The sequence below is a fragment of the Chelonia mydas genome, chromosome 9 (genome assembly GCF_015237465.2).
Source record: "Chelonia mydas isolate rCheMyd1 chromosome 9, rCheMyd1.pri.v2, whole genome shotgun sequence".
Classification (NCBI taxonomy): Eukaryota; Metazoa; Chordata; order Testudines; family Cheloniidae; genus Chelonia; species Chelonia mydas.
Window position 1 is genome coordinate 63437165 of NC_057855.1, and position 18014 is coordinate 63455178.

The 18014-nt window shown below is 45.8% G+C and overlaps 1 protein-coding gene across 1 annotated transcript in view; it reads left to right on the forward strand.

The window, feature by feature from the left end:
- Nucleotides 1-5530, forward strand: part of FRMPD3 (FERM and PDZ domain containing 3) — a 146088-nt gene extending 140558 nt beyond the window's left edge. The window contains exon 16 of the mRNA XM_037909522.2: nucleotides 683-5530. Coding sequence (XP_037765450.1) covers nucleotides 683-3519 — 2837 coding nt within the window. The 3' untranslated portion in view covers nucleotides 3520-5530. The remainder of the gene's footprint in view (nucleotides 1-682) is intronic.
- The last annotated feature ends 12484 nt before the right edge of the window (nucleotides 5531-18014 follow it).

Consider the following 18014-nt stretch of genomic DNA (forward strand, 5'->3'; position numbering starts at 1 on the left):
CAGATCAACGCTGTGGGACAAACTCACCCCTGGCATAACCCCGCTGAAGTCAGACATTTGGCCCTGGGCGTTCACCGGGTTATCCTGCCCTGGTAGATTCTGCAGCTGTAAGCCACCTTGGCCAGGTTGCCCTTTTAAGTGCAAATGTGTTGTCAGTTGGATTCCTTCAGGCTCAGTAAAGGGTGATCGCACTGAGGCCTGCTGGGCATGGGCAGCAACACTGGCCTCCCCCAATTCTCACAGATCCCCCTCCACACTCCAGCAGCGTTGTTACTGCCAGGTTTCCCTCATTGCACCAGACGACTCCCTATGGCTCTACTGTTCCTTGTGCTGGAACCCTTCCCCGGGCCTCTTTCCAGGTTAAATGCTCTTGTTGAATTAAGACAGCAAGCCAGAGTGAAGCTGGCAATCAGTCTCAGTTAGACTTTCCTGGACTAATTCCCATTTGCTCACAGAGGCATTGCCCAGAGCTGGTGAGCCAGTCAAGACCTCTCCAAGCTCCCAGCTGTGCTTCTTCTGGAGGTGGTCGGAGGAGGGAGCTGAGGTTCCTCTGCTGAAATTCTCTTTCCTCCAGCAAATGCTGCCGTCTTTGGGACTGTCCTGCCCCTCTGCATTGCTGTCTCCTCCAAGCAGCGGTGAGACCTGAGCATAACGTCCCCATGTTCCTCTTGTGTTTTCTCAGGTCTGATTGTTCTGGCTGCCATCACGCCCGAGTCCTCCTTGGACTCTGGCCACGAAACGAACTCCTCAGAGCTAACCGATGTCTCGGAGATGGTCTCGGTCATGAAGCAGCACCAGAATGCCGCCTACTTCCTGGCCCAGCACATCAACAAAGAAAACCTGCTCACCAGGAAGGACCTTCCCTTTCGAATCCAGAGCTGTGCTGCCCAAGCCGTCCTCACCTCGCCATACCTTCTGGGGCGCCAGGAGCCAGGCCCTTCCCTAAAGCCAGCTTTCTCTAACCAGACCCCCAGCCTCGCTTGCAGCAGGAGTAAGCAGGAGCAGCAGCCCGGAGAGCAGAGTTACACCTTGGCTGTCCAGCCAGTGCACTCACCGCAGCTGAATGAGCAGAAGAACAGGGGCGTGACAATGCCGGGCTCCGAATGCAAAGGCCCCAGCCACTCGAAAGCAGCCTTTGAGGTGTCGCTGCACGCTGCGGCTGCCTTGAGCAGGGACCAGGTGCAGGATCTACGGGAGAAGATGCCCAAAGAGGTCCGGCTGAGCCCTAAACTAACCCTGGATCCTGAGGGCGGAGTGACCATTTCAGCTGCTCTGCAGCAAGTGGTGAGCACCAAAGGCTCGCCTGCCCAAGTGGCAGCCGTGGTGGCTAGTCCTCAAGCAGACAAGCAGGCCAGTGGGTGCAGCAGCTGTGTGCCTTCCAGTAGCAAGCATTTAAAATTTAAAGGGAGTCAGCCAGCTGTGGAGACCTTGTGTGACTGCCAGCTGCAGCCACAAGCTGAAGCCTCTCTGAGCCCGAAAGAGCCTCATGGCAGTAGGGGCAACGCTTTCCATCCCTCCCCTGTGGGTGGCGAAAGGCTGCACCCCAAGACTTTTCCTTCAAAGAGCTACTCGCAGAAAGTGAGCGGAGACCCTGGAGGGAAGCCAGCAAGTGGGGAGCCAGGTCAGAAAGCAAAAGGTGATGCTGCAAACCCCGCCTACCAGAGACACATTGGTCCTGCGAGCCAAGGGGAGAAAATGCAGCATGAAAGTTGTGCCAAAAGCTTAAAAGCAGAGGATAGCAGTCTGCACCCTCCGTCCACCAGGAGCACCAGCGAGGATCCCAAAGGGCAGATCCAGCTGGTGTCCAGATCTGAGGGCTTGCAGATTAGCACTGTGCCTTGCAAGAAAGCGGAAAAGAATTTGGAGGCGACCCAGCAGGACTCTGATGTTCCAGCTAAACCCAAAGCCCCGAAAGCCCACTTCAGGTTGAGGAAGCTGTTTTCTGCGACCTTCCCGACACGGCTGAAGAAGGAGACGGACGAGCGGCAGGCCCAGCTACAGAAGGTGAAACAGTACGAGCTGGAATTCCTGGAAGAGCTGCTCAAGCCAAAGACCAAAGGTGACCTCCCACCACCGGAATACCTGCACCCTTCTGTGCCTGGGCGCTGCAGCTGTCAGCTGAAGAGCAGCCCTGTGCAGAAAGTCCCAGGGATGTCCAGGGAGCAGAGGCGCAGCTGCGACTGCAAGCGGATCTGCAGAGGGGTGAGACCGCACCCCAACCAGATAGCCGCACCGGAGCTGGAGAGGCGAGGGAGGGAGAAGACCCCTGAGAACCAGAAGCAGGCAGAAGCAGGTAGGCTTACAAGCATGAGCAGCCCTTCTAAGGGCAGGCGGATTCGATCCACAAGCTTAGAGTCCAGAGACTACCGGTCAGATCCAGAGAATAGCATGTCATGCTTGACAACGTGCACCTCCCGGGGAGAGTGCATGGGGGCACCGCACTACAAGAAGCTGATGCGCCGCTACAGTGTCAGCGAAATAGACCAGACTGACCGAACATCTCTCTCCTCTGACATCTACCAGGACACCTATCCAGCCAAGCAGAAAGGCTCGCAGAGTGAGGGTGACCCCGGGGCCCACAGCTCCGCGCATAAGAGCAAGATCCAGGAATCCCCAAGACCCGGTGACCCATCTTACGTTCAAATAGCACAAGAGAAGAAGAGCCAGAAGGGCTCGGCAGCTTTCTCCATCCAGGAGGAGATGTACCCTAGTCATGCCGAGCTGCCGGAGGAAGATATGGAGGACAAGAAGTGCTGCTCCATCCGGTATTGCTTCTACTATCGGAAGTGTGACGTGGCAGACGACGGGAGTGAGAAGGATGAGCTCTCTTATTCCATCCCCATGCAGATCCTGCCAGGCATGAAGCTGGACAATCAGATGGTCCCGGTAATGAGCAGGACCCTTCAGGTCCTGGATGCCACTGCCTGCAGCAGCCCTGAAGACAGCCAGACCCAGGAGATAGACTTAAGGACCTCCACCTTTGAGGGGAGCCTGGCTAAGGTCCATGCCCTTCGAAGCCATGCCTACGCATTGCCAGACGGGTTTCTGGCAGTGCAGATGGACACTAATGAGCTCCTGACCATCCTAAGGCAGTGTGTGGTGAGCCCTGAAGTTCGGGATTGCAAACCCTACATCTCCCAGCTGGCCGAATACAAGCAAGAGCTTGCCCTGAAGTTCAAAGAATTCAGGGCATCCTGCCGCAGGGTGGCAGCTGTGGACAAGAGCCCGACGCACATGCTCTCAGCAATCACAAGCAGCTTCCAGGTGCTGAGCAGCCTCATCGAGACGTTCGTTAAGCTAGTGTACATCGTGCGTTCAGAGTCCCAGCGCCAAGAGCTGCTGACCAAGGTGGAGGAGGTGGTGCGGAATTACACCTTCTTGCTGAGGGCGGCGGAGGAGTCGACGGCCAGAACGCTGAGTCACCACCAGGCGGCAGAGCAGCAGTCCCGCCAGTCGGCCACAGTTGCGACTGTTATGAGCACATTCACGCGCTCCTTAAAGACGCTGATCAATAAATAAGCTGGCTACAGAACCAAAGGAACCAGTGTATTCCAAGCTGTGTGTCAGTGGTTCTTGTAGTGAGTGTGTCCCCGCAGGGAAGGCCTGTTTGTAACGGGGGCTGCAGGGGCAAAGACATTCTTTACTTCTCTGTGGAGTGTTAGCTGCATTGGTGGACTTTGAAGGGGAAACTTAAGTCTATAGTTAGCTGTCTGCCAGCCTGTAGGTGGGCTCCAGGCGGCCACTCTGCATGCTCTCCCATGCCTTCTTGTCGATGACCTTACCTGGGAGGTGTAGCAATTCACGCCCCCTGCTAATTTGGGTCTGGGTCTCCCCTGTGCAGACAGCTGACACTTTTTACTTTATCATGGTTCACTGGGCCAGTCTGTAAGTAGGAACTGAGCTGAGACCTTCCAGCTGCACTTGGGTCCGAGTCCGCTTGGATCCAAGCCAGCATCTTGCCACGAAAACAGCTCTTACGCCTCCAGAGACCCTCAGACTACAAGTGCTGCCCTCAGCAGCAGAAGGGATCTTAAATATAAAAGTCCCCAAGGCCACGTTAGAGAGAGTGAAGTAGTCTCAAGGTGGGGGGAATCCTATAGACCTGATGCAGGGAGTTGGGTTGCCCTAGCAGATTTCAGAATGCCAGCCCAGGTGTGCACGCACTTGCTCTGGTCACTGGTCACTAGTGGAAGGTAGCATCCCAGGGTTACAACTTAATGCACCCAAGTAGGGTGTCTTTTCCTTCTTCCTCAGCTGGATGGATATAGCTGAGTTAAAGAACACCTGGGGAACCCAGCCTGTTTCCATAGTTATAACAAGCCACAGGCTGGGCTAGCAGCTATGCATAGACCTCCTTCACCCACCTCTCCAGGTGCTGTGAAGGCTCAGTCCTCGCCCTCTCTCCCCAGCCCTGTGGGACGGTGTGGTAATGTCCATTAGGGAGTGAGCAGCAGAGAATAAACCCAACTGGCTTTCACCTATAGCATGTGGTTGGAATTCAAGAGCTGTTCTGGAAGTGAGACACGAGTTCCCACCTGCCTGCTGCTCAAGGTGAGGAGATCCTGGGAACTCTCTCTTACTATGCCACTGGATCGATTGCCAAGTCGTTTTTAGCATTTTGGATTTTTTTCTTCCAGACATGTGGTGAAATGGTGCCTACTTGCTTTCCGTCATCCCCGACACCCCCCAAACCTAGCGTCTGTTGTTAACAAATCGGAGCGCCTTAACTGGTGTGTCAGTGCACCTCCCTCTCCTCCAAAACGGAGGTGAGGGGAAACCCCAAGCTTCTGCATCCACCCTAACCACCCTGCAACTCTGCCTCATGCGCACATGAGGAGAACAGGCCATGGTGGGATCACTGTGCTTCTGTGTTTTAGAGCATATGCAGCCAAGTCTCAGACAAAGAAATTTGATTGGCTAGTGAGGGCAGGTGTCGGAAGGGAGATGCACACTCACTTGTAGAGTGTAGAGATGATTAGGGATCTCAATCCAATGGATCACCTCTTATCTCTTTTTTTTTTATATGAGACACACACATTTGAAATCTCTTGTTTTTCATACGAGTTATGGAAATGCACAATGTGCTTTTAACACGTGTCCTTTACCTAGTGCAATAACATTCCCTGGCCCACAGCTTCAACCAGCCTTTGGCCATTGTCATCAGCAAAGAAGGGAGGATCTCGCTATATGGACAGAGCAACCTCTCACCTCCGGCTTTCAAGAACCATGTAGCAAAATATACTGTGGAATAGCCAAAGCAGAGTTCAGTCCATGGCAGGCAATGCCTGTTACAGTCCTGAAGGCCAACGGAGCTGTCCCCATCCATTATCTACTAAGAAATGGAGAATTTCCTTGAGCTCCCCATCATGCCTATATCATTCCTCCATAAATCTCTCAGCCTAACAGAGAGGAGACTTTTTTATTGTCTGTATATAGTATATATAAATAAATATAAATATATATAGATATAAATTATATATATACAAATTTATGTCTTGTTTTACAAACAAGAAAGATTAAATATATTAATCTTAATATCCAAACTCGCACTTTGTGTCTGTCTGTAGGATTGTGAAATATGTATTATTATTATTTACACACCGTGCTGTTCGCAAACATCAAAGCCCACATCCGCACCACCGAAAGGCAGCCACGTCTGGAGGGAAAGCAGTAAGTGTTTACAACACAGAACACCACACTACACACTGGTTTTAGGGTCAGAAAATGAAGGAAACCAAGCAAGTGAAAGGGGAGGGTGATAGTAATGACATACCCAAATTGGAATGTAATCAGGTCACTGGAATTAACACCATTGTGAAAGGTACCAAGGGCTCTTTAATAGCCACCAATGGTCAGGACCTTGTTTTTATGTCTCATCTGAAAGACGCCACCTGTCCAACAACACAGCTTCCTCTAATACTCTGATAGGTGACTGCATCAGTTCTAAAAAAGGAGGACTTGTGGCACCTTAGAGACTAACAAATGTATTTGAGCATAAGCTTTCGTGAGCTACAGCTCACTTCATCGGATGCATTCAGTGGAAAATGAATGCATTTTTTTTTCTCTACTGAATGCATCCGATGAAGTGAGCTGTAGCTCACGAAAGCTTATGCTCAAATACATTTGTTAGTCTCTAAGGTGCCACAGGTCCTCCTTTTCTTTTTGCAGATACAGACTAACACGGCTGCTACTCTGAAACCTGCATCAGTTCTGACTCAGAGGGAAGAGCACCCTCTATTGAATTGTTTTAACTGGCTATTGGAAAAGGCATTAGTACTAACTGCAGAAGATCTGCAAAAAGAAAAGGAGTACTTGTGGCACCTTAGAGACTAACCAATTTATTTGAGCATAAGCTTTCGTGAGCTACAGCTCACTTCATCCGATGAAGTGAGCTGTAGCTCATGAAAGCTTATGCTCAAATAAATTGGTTAGTCTCTAAGGTGCCACAAGTACTCCTTTTCTTTTTGTGAATACAGACTAACACGGCTGTTACTCTGAAACCTGCAGAAGATCTGGCTTAAGTGAACACTGCAGAGAAAGGTCAGTGCTTCTCCAGCTGTTTTCTTATTATTATTATTGTAGCTAAGCATAACAGTTACACTAGAAAACATAATTAGGGGCACAGTCAAAGGCACTCCATCAAGTGCTTCCTCAAAGCACTTTTTAATTGTTGGCTTTTAACCTCCCAGTGTTTTTAATGGAAGCTTGAAAATAGCATTTATTTCCCACTAGTATGCCTTTTCTGTGACTAATGGTGGATAAACTTTGCTCTGAGTTACACTGTTATAGGGGTTTCCTTTCACCCTTTCCCCCGGTTCTTGTCACGTAGACAGAAAGCAGACAACCAGAAGTCCGAAATGCAGACAATGCAGTGTTTATTGGGGTTAGCTTCCAATCAAGCATATTCTGAAGCCCTTCACATCAGTCGGGCTTATCTGTATATGCCAATCGTTCCCCAGTGTTACATTTCCAGCTCTGACGCTGTAGAGCATTTACCCCATGTCCCCTTCCCAACTGATGCCGCAGAGCCTTACCCGTGTCCCTGTTCCCCATTCCTTGTTCCCGTTCCCTCCCCTTAGCAAACATGATTCCAGTTTGCCTTCCCCCTACTTCCTGTTTGACCCCAGTTTATATAGTAATATTCTCAGCTATACCTTAACCAATCATTTTACTGAAATTTAACCAATCCTAACATATTGTAACATAATTTTTAACCAATTAACCACTACCCTAATTAACTTAGATCTAGCAAAATTAATTATATAGCAGAAAGAAACAATTAGAGTACCAGGCAGATTAACGATAACAAAGTGGGAGCCATAAGGATAAAACAATACAGAAATGAGGGTTTCACAACCATTGATAAGTGATTTCTTGCCAGACAGGATGCTATCAAGCTAAGTTTTCTTTAACCATCTTAAAGATCAGTTTCTTTACCTGGTGGTGATGGGCACTATCAGGACAGGATTGTCTTCCTAACAGCCCAATATCACCTTATTTCAGTGTAACTGGTTTGAAATGTGGGGATGTGACCATACACTTCCCAGCTTATGGCTGCCCCTGCTGCTTCGCCAAAGGCCTTAGCAGCCTAAGAACAAGGCCTCAGACTATCCTAGTAAGAGAAGGCCCATACACAGGATTTTGATTCTTTGTTTTTATACCTCTATAACTAGAGAAGTAATAAGTTCTTAAAGTATAGGCCTCTAGAGAGGCCTGAATATCTACATTCTAACACTCCACCCCTTTCTTTTTCTTTTGGGATCCTCCTGCCCAGGTATCCCTGGAAAAGCGCAGGACATATGGCGACACATTTCCTGATAGGACCAGGCATTAAGGTGGAATGTGTCGAAGCTCCATCTGTCCCACCGCCCCTCGTGTAGTACTGTGCCCTGCACCTTCTCTCGTATGGGCATACTACACCTACTTCAATTAGTGTTCCACACTTCCTGTTATAGTGGGCCCGAGAAGGTTGGGTCTGGGTTGCCTAGTACAGTGGTGGGGGAGGGGTTACTACATTACTTATAGGTTATAATTAGTGGCTGTTCTTTAGAGGGTTGTGCCCCTCTTGATTGTTTCCATATACAACGTAACACAAATATACTTAACAATACACCAGCTGCTATGATAATCTACAGCAACACCAAGAGTCCTGACCACTGTAGTATAGTCCAACATCCTGGCTACCACCAAAAACACTGCTTCTCTTCCTTTGACAGGGTTAAAACCCTGTAATGCCATCCTGAAGTGTATATTTTAAATGCGTCCAGTTGTTGGCAGTTGCAGGTTTTGCATGCTTTTGTCCATATCATGAGTTCACTGGACATTTATCAAAAAATGGGGTATTGTTTAAACCAGCTCGACCACTTGCTATGGAATTGGCTAGTATGCACTGGTTTGATTGTGCACAGCAATGAGTTCCACAGATTAATTTATGCACCATAGTCCCGCTGGCAGTGTGTAGATGTGTGTAACTTTGCCAGATGCTGGTGCAATTGTGTTCCCAAGTGGTGTGTACATGCCAAGCAAACACCCTATATATATATTACCCATAATGGCCTGCATTTGCAACAGGCCATTAATTCTGCCCCTCCATGGCCATTGAGGAGGGACACATTCAAATATTTTCTCTGGACAATTACTTAACTGAATTATTATTCATTTTACATCATTTCATCCTTTCCATCTATTTCCCAGTGGTTTCCAGCGAACTCCTCCCTTTCTCATTGTTCCCATAGGGCTCATGGGGACCATCTTCGTAGCTGTCCGATTCCAATGTACCACTGTAACGGTTACACAGATGCTAGCCCCAGAGTTGAGCATTTTGTATCCCCATACACACCTCCCCCTCCCAAGTTAGCCTTTTGAAGCCATCCTCCACCCATGTCACGAGGTTTCCTGTCCACTGAGTTAGCTGCACGTTCACTTTTGCTGCCCTTTTTCATCCCAGTGCGACTGCAGACAGTTGCTGTGCCAGTAGCTCATTGATTTGCTGCTGCAGTCTTACATTCTGGCTTATTAGTTACTTAGTTAATCCAACAGACCCCCAGATTTTATACTCCCAACACTGTGTTTCCTGCTGCCCACAAATCCTTTTTTCAGCAACTATTTCATGTATGTTCCCCTCACCCACCAATTAAATTGTCGCCTCAACTCTTCTATGTATGTACTGCAGTTGGGGAGTACCCAGTCCTCCCACCATTCTCTGGGGTGAACCACCCATGTTATGGACTGGAAAGCCACGTTGAAAAGCACTGGTTGCACCCGCTCCCACAGTGGCTCCCACGCATTCACCCATCCGGAAGTATTTCCAGCTCCAGGCTGCGGCCAGTTTAGATCAGGATTCTTCCACCTTGGCATCCATATTACCTGTAGGGTTACATTCTGCAAAGCGGTTAAATTGTTATACCCAGTGTCCCAGGGGAGACTGTATGCCCAGTGTGATGTGTACATAACTGCACGTCCAGGGATTTTCCTCCATGCAGGGACCATTATGATTACACATGGTAACATCACACCCTAATTGTGGGACGCCATAATCCAAACACCCCAGGAGACCAGAGGGTTATATGTTTTTTGGGCCCTCTGTAACAAACCACATGTCCAGATGACTGTTTTTTCCACTGTCATTGATCATGACATATCCTAAGGAATACCATGCAATATTTCCTGATAAATTTGATATTCTCCAGCGGATTAGGATCCCTTCCCTTCCAATCCGTACACCACATACCAGCACTGCCAGATTCCCATGCGGGGGGATCAGTGGTACAGTTTTCTACGGGTAGATCCTTAAGGTCTTTATCTGCCTTATTACCACAACTTGGGGATGTCGCAGTCCACGCGTTCCCTCCTTTTGCCACTTCATGTCGCGGGATCTGGGCAGGGTTTACAATTGTGATTAGCAACAACGATTGTTCCATTCCTGGCCAGGGAATCCTTGGGTTCCCCTTTGTAGGTTCACCTGTAATATGCATGTAACAATTTATACGTCCTCCTTCTTAACCTTCCCTTTTTTTGTGCCTTTTTATTTGCACTTGATTTCCCAACTTGGGTAGACCATGCTTCCCAGGCAGGTCATACAATGCGTTGACCTTTGCTGCTATATGTGTTAACCCTCCTTGTACAGTATCCACCAAAATAACAGTAACAACAAAACACAAACGTACAATACAATCTTCGTTGTGACAGTAGACCCACAGTGCTCTGGCTTATTCTTCCACTGGCACCAGCTTGCTTGTAGAGTGTCTGAAAAACAAAAGAAACATTTCCCAGCCCCCTGGTGGGGACAGATTATTGCCTTTTACAAATCTCCTTGCTAATTGCAGGAAAACAGAAGGATTGCCTCCACACTGTCCTTGTTTTGTTCTATATTAGTCGAGTGAATTATCCCACTGTTCATTTATGAAATTCATGAGGTGGTGTACCTCAGTTTCCCCTCTTGTACAGCAGGCCACGTTTATAATGGTTCTCTGCTCTGCCTAGCTTTAAGTTTATTCACATGTAATAGGTGAGAAACATTATTGCTATATAAACTAACATTAGCATCAAATCTATTACCAGTGGGTGTTTTTCAGTATCTTGTTATACCATCCGTTTTATTTGAACAATTTGTCTTTGAGGCCAGTGTGTTCATTACTGTCTTGAAATCTTTGCATAGGCTTTAATTTAATTATATGCTTGGGGTTTTGGTGAATTACAATGTAGAGATGTCGTGCATGTAAGCAGACTTCTTTTGTACCTGTCGTCAGATTTCAGCACTGCATACACACACAAAAAGTATATTTTTTTCTACTTAGGGTTAACAATTCCCTCTCCTATTCTTAGGGTTGGCTTCTTTTTTCACCTTCCTCTGGAAGGTCATAATTTGAGTCTTCTTGCTTACAAGTAGCTTATTTGCTGACCAGGCATACTTATTATTTGCAGCTCCTTTGTGCTGCCATTTATTGCAGTTCTCTCCTCCTATCAGCTAGGTAATTTGCATCCACAGAGGGTTTCTGACTTGCTTTTGGATCCAAAGCCATTAGCAGCTCAGAGACTTTGTCTTAAAAGGGACAAAATTAACTTCCACCAGAGTTTTGATTTCTTTCCACTTTCAACTCCTGCTTCCAAAACACACAGCCATTTGAAAAAGAAAACACAACCTATTGTGGCTCCTTATGGAGCCCTAATAGGATTTAAATTAAGTAGCAGTTTTCTTTGCATTTCTTTTATCCCTTCTACAATATAAACTGCACGTTCTGGGAAAATGCACACCCCCTCCATAGTTCAACTCTACAACATTATATTAGCCACATCAACTTTCACACAAGGTGTTATTGCCTCCCCGTGCTCACAGAGTTCTCATGCACCCGCATCACAGCGACAGTCCTATCACCCAGAGCCACCCCAAGGCTCAGTACTCCCAACATTGTTCCCCTTTTCCTTCTCTTTTTTCCTGTGCACACACACAAAAAGATCCAGAATGTCTCCCCCCATCCCCTGGCCCCGGCCGTCTCCCACCACAACCATGACTTTGGTCTTTATTTAAAAACATATTAAACTTTATAAAAAGAACTGAGGTACCCTTCAGGGTTAAATGCGAAATACCAAAGCCAAACAACACTGGTTACCTGTGTCTGGCAAAAAGTGTCAGTTTTGCAACTGTGAGTGAAAGATTTGAATGGATTTTTAGTGGTATTATTTAAAACCAAAATAAAACCAATTTATTTTAAACCTACAAAAGAAGAGTTTTACAAACCAGGAGTGTTGATTTAGGTCCTTAAAACCTCACATATTTACACAATATATATTTACACATACAGAGAGATGCATACATATTCTATTTAACATTCCTTGCACTGCTATTATTACTTTTTACATAACTGTACCCCGATTACACTTCCATCTTGTACAATCGGAGGCAGTCAGGTTAATAGAAACCCATTACATTCCTTTAGTGATTTTGATTAACTCGTCCAATAGTCAAATAATATAGATTAGAGTATCTGGCTGCTGCTGCCTGCAGCAGTCCTTTGCAGACCATTTTTGTGGGAAAGGGCCCATTTTCCCTCAGAATAGCTATAAAGGCTCCTGGGGACAAAAACATAGCAGTGGTAGTAGCCACCTGACCCCTTTGTATAATTTATTTAACTACCAGGGTTCCACCCAATGTGACTGTATCGAGTTGCACAAATAATTACATTTACATAACTGGGTTTTATTATCAAACCAAAAACTCTTTCAAATTGTTACTCTTTAACATCTTCACAACCGTTACCTTTTAACATTTCCACAACTCTTAATTGTTTACTTCCCCCCAAACTCTGTAGTATTCATTTCTGCAAACTAGCATTTACCCTGTGCTGTCTTCACCTCAGGATTGTTCAAAAAGGCAGCAAAAAACTTTTATCTCCTTGGTCGTCTTTTACTCTAAAAATTTCAATGGACTCCAGCATGCTTTTTCCAAACAAACATTTTACATGAATATATAAAGTACCCTCCATTAAAACTTCAGAAAAACCAAAAGTGTGAGGGGGGGTGGTGGAAAGCAACCAATGAACCCTGAGAAGTTATTTTAAAGTACAGGCTAACAGCAGCAAATTAAGCAAACTGAGGTGGAGGAGAAGAAAAAGAAGAAAAGGATATAGTTAGCTTTGAGCAAAGGGTAGGGCTACCTAAGTTTAAACAGTTGGGAACCCTTACCCCCAGGTTTTTATCCTGGCTCTGGGAGAAGAGTGGGGATTGTTACCCGCTCCTGCAAACCCTGCCATTTTTCACTTTGAAACTTTTTTTTCCCTCCAGTTCCCTAGGACCAAGTCCCTGCTCCTGTCTCTTAAGATGGTCTGTTAACTTTGCTTTTGACTCCAAACTCTTTTGTGCCAAATCATCTTTAACCACCCCTAAACTCTAATTTACAATCCTCCAGGAGCCTTCACTGGAGTAGCACCAAACTTGAAAGATTACTGGCAGCTTCCCATAATGCTGCCTTTACTTCAAACCTCTTACAAATGGACTTAAGTGCCTCCCTTCCCTGGAAGGCATCCTGTCCCCATGGGCATGGACCTCCTTCCGCTACCCATTTACCAAGGGTGGGCTCCTCCGCAAGCCGCCATCCCTCTGGGTCCCCTAACGCTGCCCCTGTCAGGGTTCTTTCCCCACTCTGAACTCTGGGGTAGAGATGTGGGGATCCCCTAAGCTTACTCTTACAAGCTTAGGTTAAAAACTTTCCCAAGGCACAAACTTTGCCTTGTCCTTGAACAGTATGCTGCCACCACCAAGCGCTTTAACAAAGAACCAGGGAAAAGGACCACTTGGAGTTCCTCTTCCCCCAGCAATCCCCCCAAGCCCTTACACCCCCTTTCCTGGGGAGGCTTGAGAATAAACAAGTTGAGCACAGATCAGCTTGGGTTTCTTAGGACCCTAAGAACCCAATTAGATTCTTAAAAAACAGAACTTTATTAGAAGAACAAAACAAAGATAAAAGAAACACTCTGTAAGATTAGAATGGAAGATAATCTCACAGGCAGTCAGATTCAAAACATAGAGAATCCCTCTAGGCAAAACCTTAAGTTACAAAAAGGCACAAAAACAGGAATACACATTCCCTCCAGCACAGCGAATTTATAAGCCAAAACAAAGAAAACCTAACGCATTTTCTAGCTAGATTACTTACTAACTTTACAGGGGTTAGAGGGCTTGCATCCTTGATCTGTTCCTAGCAAAGGTATCACACAGACAGAGCAAAGCCTTTTTCCCCCCCCCTCCAGATTTGAAAGTATCTTGTCCCCTCATTGGTCATTTTGGATCAGGTGCCAGTGAGGTTACCGTAGCTTCTTAACCCTTTACAGGTGAAAGGATTTTGCCTCTGGCCAGGAGGGATTTTATAGCACTGTATACAGAAAGGTGGTTACCCTTCCCTTTATATTTATGACAGCCCCCATTTCCTTTTTAATCTCATCCCAGGTTGACCCCCGCACCTGAAATGGGCCTTGATTCTTCCATAAAAAATCCATTACACCGACTTGCCAGAACCCACGACTACCATCATGAGAGCCTGCCATACCCCCTCCAAGCAGCTGTGTGGATTGCTGGGGAGGGGGACTTACCGGGCTGCCACTCATCTGTCCGACGTGATGCATCCGAGTCACGGCACCAAGATGTTAAAGGGGTTTCCTTTCACCCTCTCCCCTGGTTCTTGTCACGTAGACAGAAAGCAGAAGACCAAAAGTCCGAATTGCAGACAATGCGATGTTTATTGGGGTTAGTTTCCAAGCAAGCATATTCCGAAGCCCTTCACACCAGTCAGTCTTATTTCTATATGCCGATTGGTCCCCAGTGTTCTGTTTCCAGCTCTGACGCCTCAGAGTGTTTACCCCGTGTCCCCCTTCCCAGCTCTGACACCGCAGAGTGTTTACCCCTGTCAAGGTTCCTTCCCCACTCTGGGGTATAGATGTGGGGACCCGCATGCAAGACCCCCTAAGCTTATTTTTACCAGCTTAGGTTAAAAACTTTCCCAAGGCACAAATTCCACCTTGTCCTTGAACAGTGTGCTGCCACCACCAAGCGATTTAGACAAAGAACCAGGGAAAGGACCACTTGGAGTCCTATTCCCCCAAAATATTCCCCCAAGCCTTACACCCCCTTTCCTGGGGAAGGCTTGAGAATAATATCCTCACCAGTTGGTACAGGTGAACACAGACCCACCTTTGGATCTTAAGAACAATGAAAAATCAATCCGATTCTTAAAAGAAGAATTTATTTTAAAAAAGATAAAAGAATCACCTCTGTAAAATCAGGATGGAAGATAACTTTACAGGGTAACAAAAAGATTCAAAACACAGAGGATTTCCCCTCCAGGCAAAACTTTAAAGTTACAAAAACAGGGATAAACCTCCCTCTTAGCACAGGGACAATTCACAAGTTAAAACAAAAGATATTCTAATGCATTTCCTTGCTATTACTTACTATTTCTGTAATATTAGATGTATCATTTCAGTGGGAGCTGGATTACTTGCTTGGTCTCTCCCTTTGTCTCTGGGGAGAACACACACAGAGCACCAAACAAAGCCTCCCCCCCCGCCCCGATTTGAAAGTATCTTCTTTCCCCATTGGTCCTTCTGGTCAGGTGCCAACCAGGTTATCTGAGTTTCTTAACCCTTTACAGGTAAGGAGGGATTTTATGCTACCCGTAGCTGTATATTTATGACAATCCCGTGTCCCCCTTCCCAGCTCTGACTCAGCAGAGCGTGTACCCTGTGTCCCTGTTCCTCATTCCCTTTTCCCATTTCCCTTCCCCCAACTTCCTGTTTTACCCCAGTTTATACAGCAATATTCTCAGGTATATCTTAACCAATCATCTTACTAAAATTTAAATAACCAATCTTAACATATTGTAACATAATTTTTTAATGGATTATATCCCACTGTCCTAATTAACTTACACCTGGCAAAATTAATTATACAACAGACAGAAACAATTAAAGAACCAGACAAATTAACAATAAAAAAGTGGGGGCCATAAAAATAAAACAGTACAGAAATGAGGGTTTCAGCTATCAAGCTAAGTTTTCTTTAAACATCTTAAGATCTGTTTCTTTATCTGGTGGTGATGGGCACTATCAGGAAAGGATCATCTTCCTAACAGCCCAATACCACCTTATTTCAATGTAACTGGTTTGGAATGTGAGGATGTGACCATACACTTCCCAGTTTATGGCTGCTCCTGCTGCTTCACCAAAGGCCTTAGCAGCCTAAGAACAAGGCCTCAGACTATCCTAGTAAAAGAAGGCCCATACACAGGCAGACTGTTATTTTGATTCTTTGTTTTTATACCTCTATAACTAGTTAAGTGATAAAAATACACCTAAATTCTTAAAGTATAGGCCTTTACAGGCAGACCTGACTATCTATATTCTAATATACACCAGTGCAAATCCAGCATAACTTCATGGAGTTCAGATTCACACCGCTGTAACCGAGAGCAGAATGTGCGTCAAATTAATTCCTACTGTAGCTCCTCTGGAGCCAAATTTGATCAGGTTAGATTTGATTCACTGATTTTCTTTATAAAGGAAGGGGCATTGTGGTTGAATGCACTCAGCACAGGGTTGAAAGCATGAAACTTCTGACTTAACCCTAGTGGCTGTCATAGTGGGGGAGAGAGGAGCTACCCTAAAAAAAAATCCCTATGAATAAATTGGAGTCAGTAATGCTGGGAGAGAACGACTGGGCACTAAAATTCTCTTTAAAATTTATGGGCAGCTCACTCCCAAAACTGGCTACCCTGAAGAACCCCAGTTTTAGGAAGGTTTCCCGAGGTACCAGAAACCTAGTTAAAAATCAGAAGTTCACAACATTAAGGAAATGGACAATAAGCCTCATAGACAACATTCAGCACAATGAATTCATGTATTTAAAGTAAATATAACTGAGTTGTTAAAATTCAGTTACAATAAGAGATGGTCTGTTACAGGCTATTGCGCCTGCTCAGAGACAACAGAAAAAACAGTATTCAGCAACACACATTCAGCATGAAAATACATCCTTGATTAGGCGACTGTTGGTAACTGAGGGCTGATTTACACTTAAAAATTAGGTTTCAGAGTAGCAGCCGTGTTAGTCTGTATTCGCAAAAAGAAAAGGAGTACTTGTGGCACCTTAGAGACTAACAAATTTATTAACAAATAAATTTGTTAGTCTCTAACGTGCCACAAGTCCTCCTTTTCTTTTTACTTAAAAATTAGTTTCACAAAGCTACATTGCTCAGGGCTGTGAAAAACTTTGCACCCTGACCACCATAGTTAGAATTCTTCCATCTACCCACCTATCACCTCTCGGAGAGATGGATTAACTACATTGACAGGCAACCTCCTTCCATCAATATAGGCAGCATCTACGCTATGGCATTACAGTGGCTTGAGTGGCAGTTGTACTCAGGAATGTGCCATGAGAGCAAAGGGCTAAGTGCCTTGCTTGACATCACGAGGTGAGTGAAAACACTAACTGTGCTACCTGTGGCTTCCCTAAATAATTCAATTTCAGGCCATGAGACAAAGACATGTCAGATTACGTGGACCTCCATGTAATCAGGTTTAATAAAATAGGAGGTTTACAGTATATGTATTTTCAGATCATCCGTCGGTGGGCAGTAATTTAATCCTTAACCTCCAATGGTTAATAACTACAGCCTAATCCAGGCACTATTTCTTTCTTCCCAGTACCAAACACAACTGAATAAGTAGCCCAGTGGATTTCAGAGGCACTGTGGCCCAAGTCCTCAGCAGTATTTAGGGTCTAGGCCTGTCTCTGCCTTAATCCAAAAGTAGCGAAAAACCAATAAGCTTCAGAAGGATCTCATTCCTCTGAGTCCAGGCTCCTGCTCCTGCCCATGTTGCCAATTGCCAGGCTACCTCAGGGGAAGCTCATGAGCAACTACTTTGGAAGTAACTGAGATTTTGTTGCAGCCTGACACATACTGGGGGGATTGTCTAGGCTTTTTCTCCTTAAAATTTGCTCCATTGTTATCCCATAAAGCGCCACCAGAGATAGCTATAGTTAAAGCACAGGGTAGACTGGCTTCTGGCATCTCAACCAATTTATCTCAGCCAGTTCAGCACAGTTCTAGGCATCATGGCAGTTAAGATACACGTGGGTGACGGATCTTGTGATAAATGAGGGGCGGGGGGAAGGGGAAGTTAAGCCCCGTATATGAACACCCAGCCAGCCAGTTAACCTAAGCTTCCAACTATTACAGTCAAACTGGCAGTTTAAAAAACTATTTAAAAATTGTAGAATACTCTGTAAAAGGCCCAAATCAGAAGAATAACAGCAGAGAGGTTTTTTTAAGAAATGTATTTCTAACAAAGGCTGACAGAAAAGGCAATAACGTAACTGGTTTTGCAGTGTCAGGTACATCTTTCTAGGTGGAGTTAGCACTTCTGAAAGTTGCTAGAGTGACAGCACTGGCTATTGGAGGCTGTTTGTCCACAGAGCAAGTAGAGTATTGAGGTCAGTAGCGTAAGCTTCCCTGCAGCGTA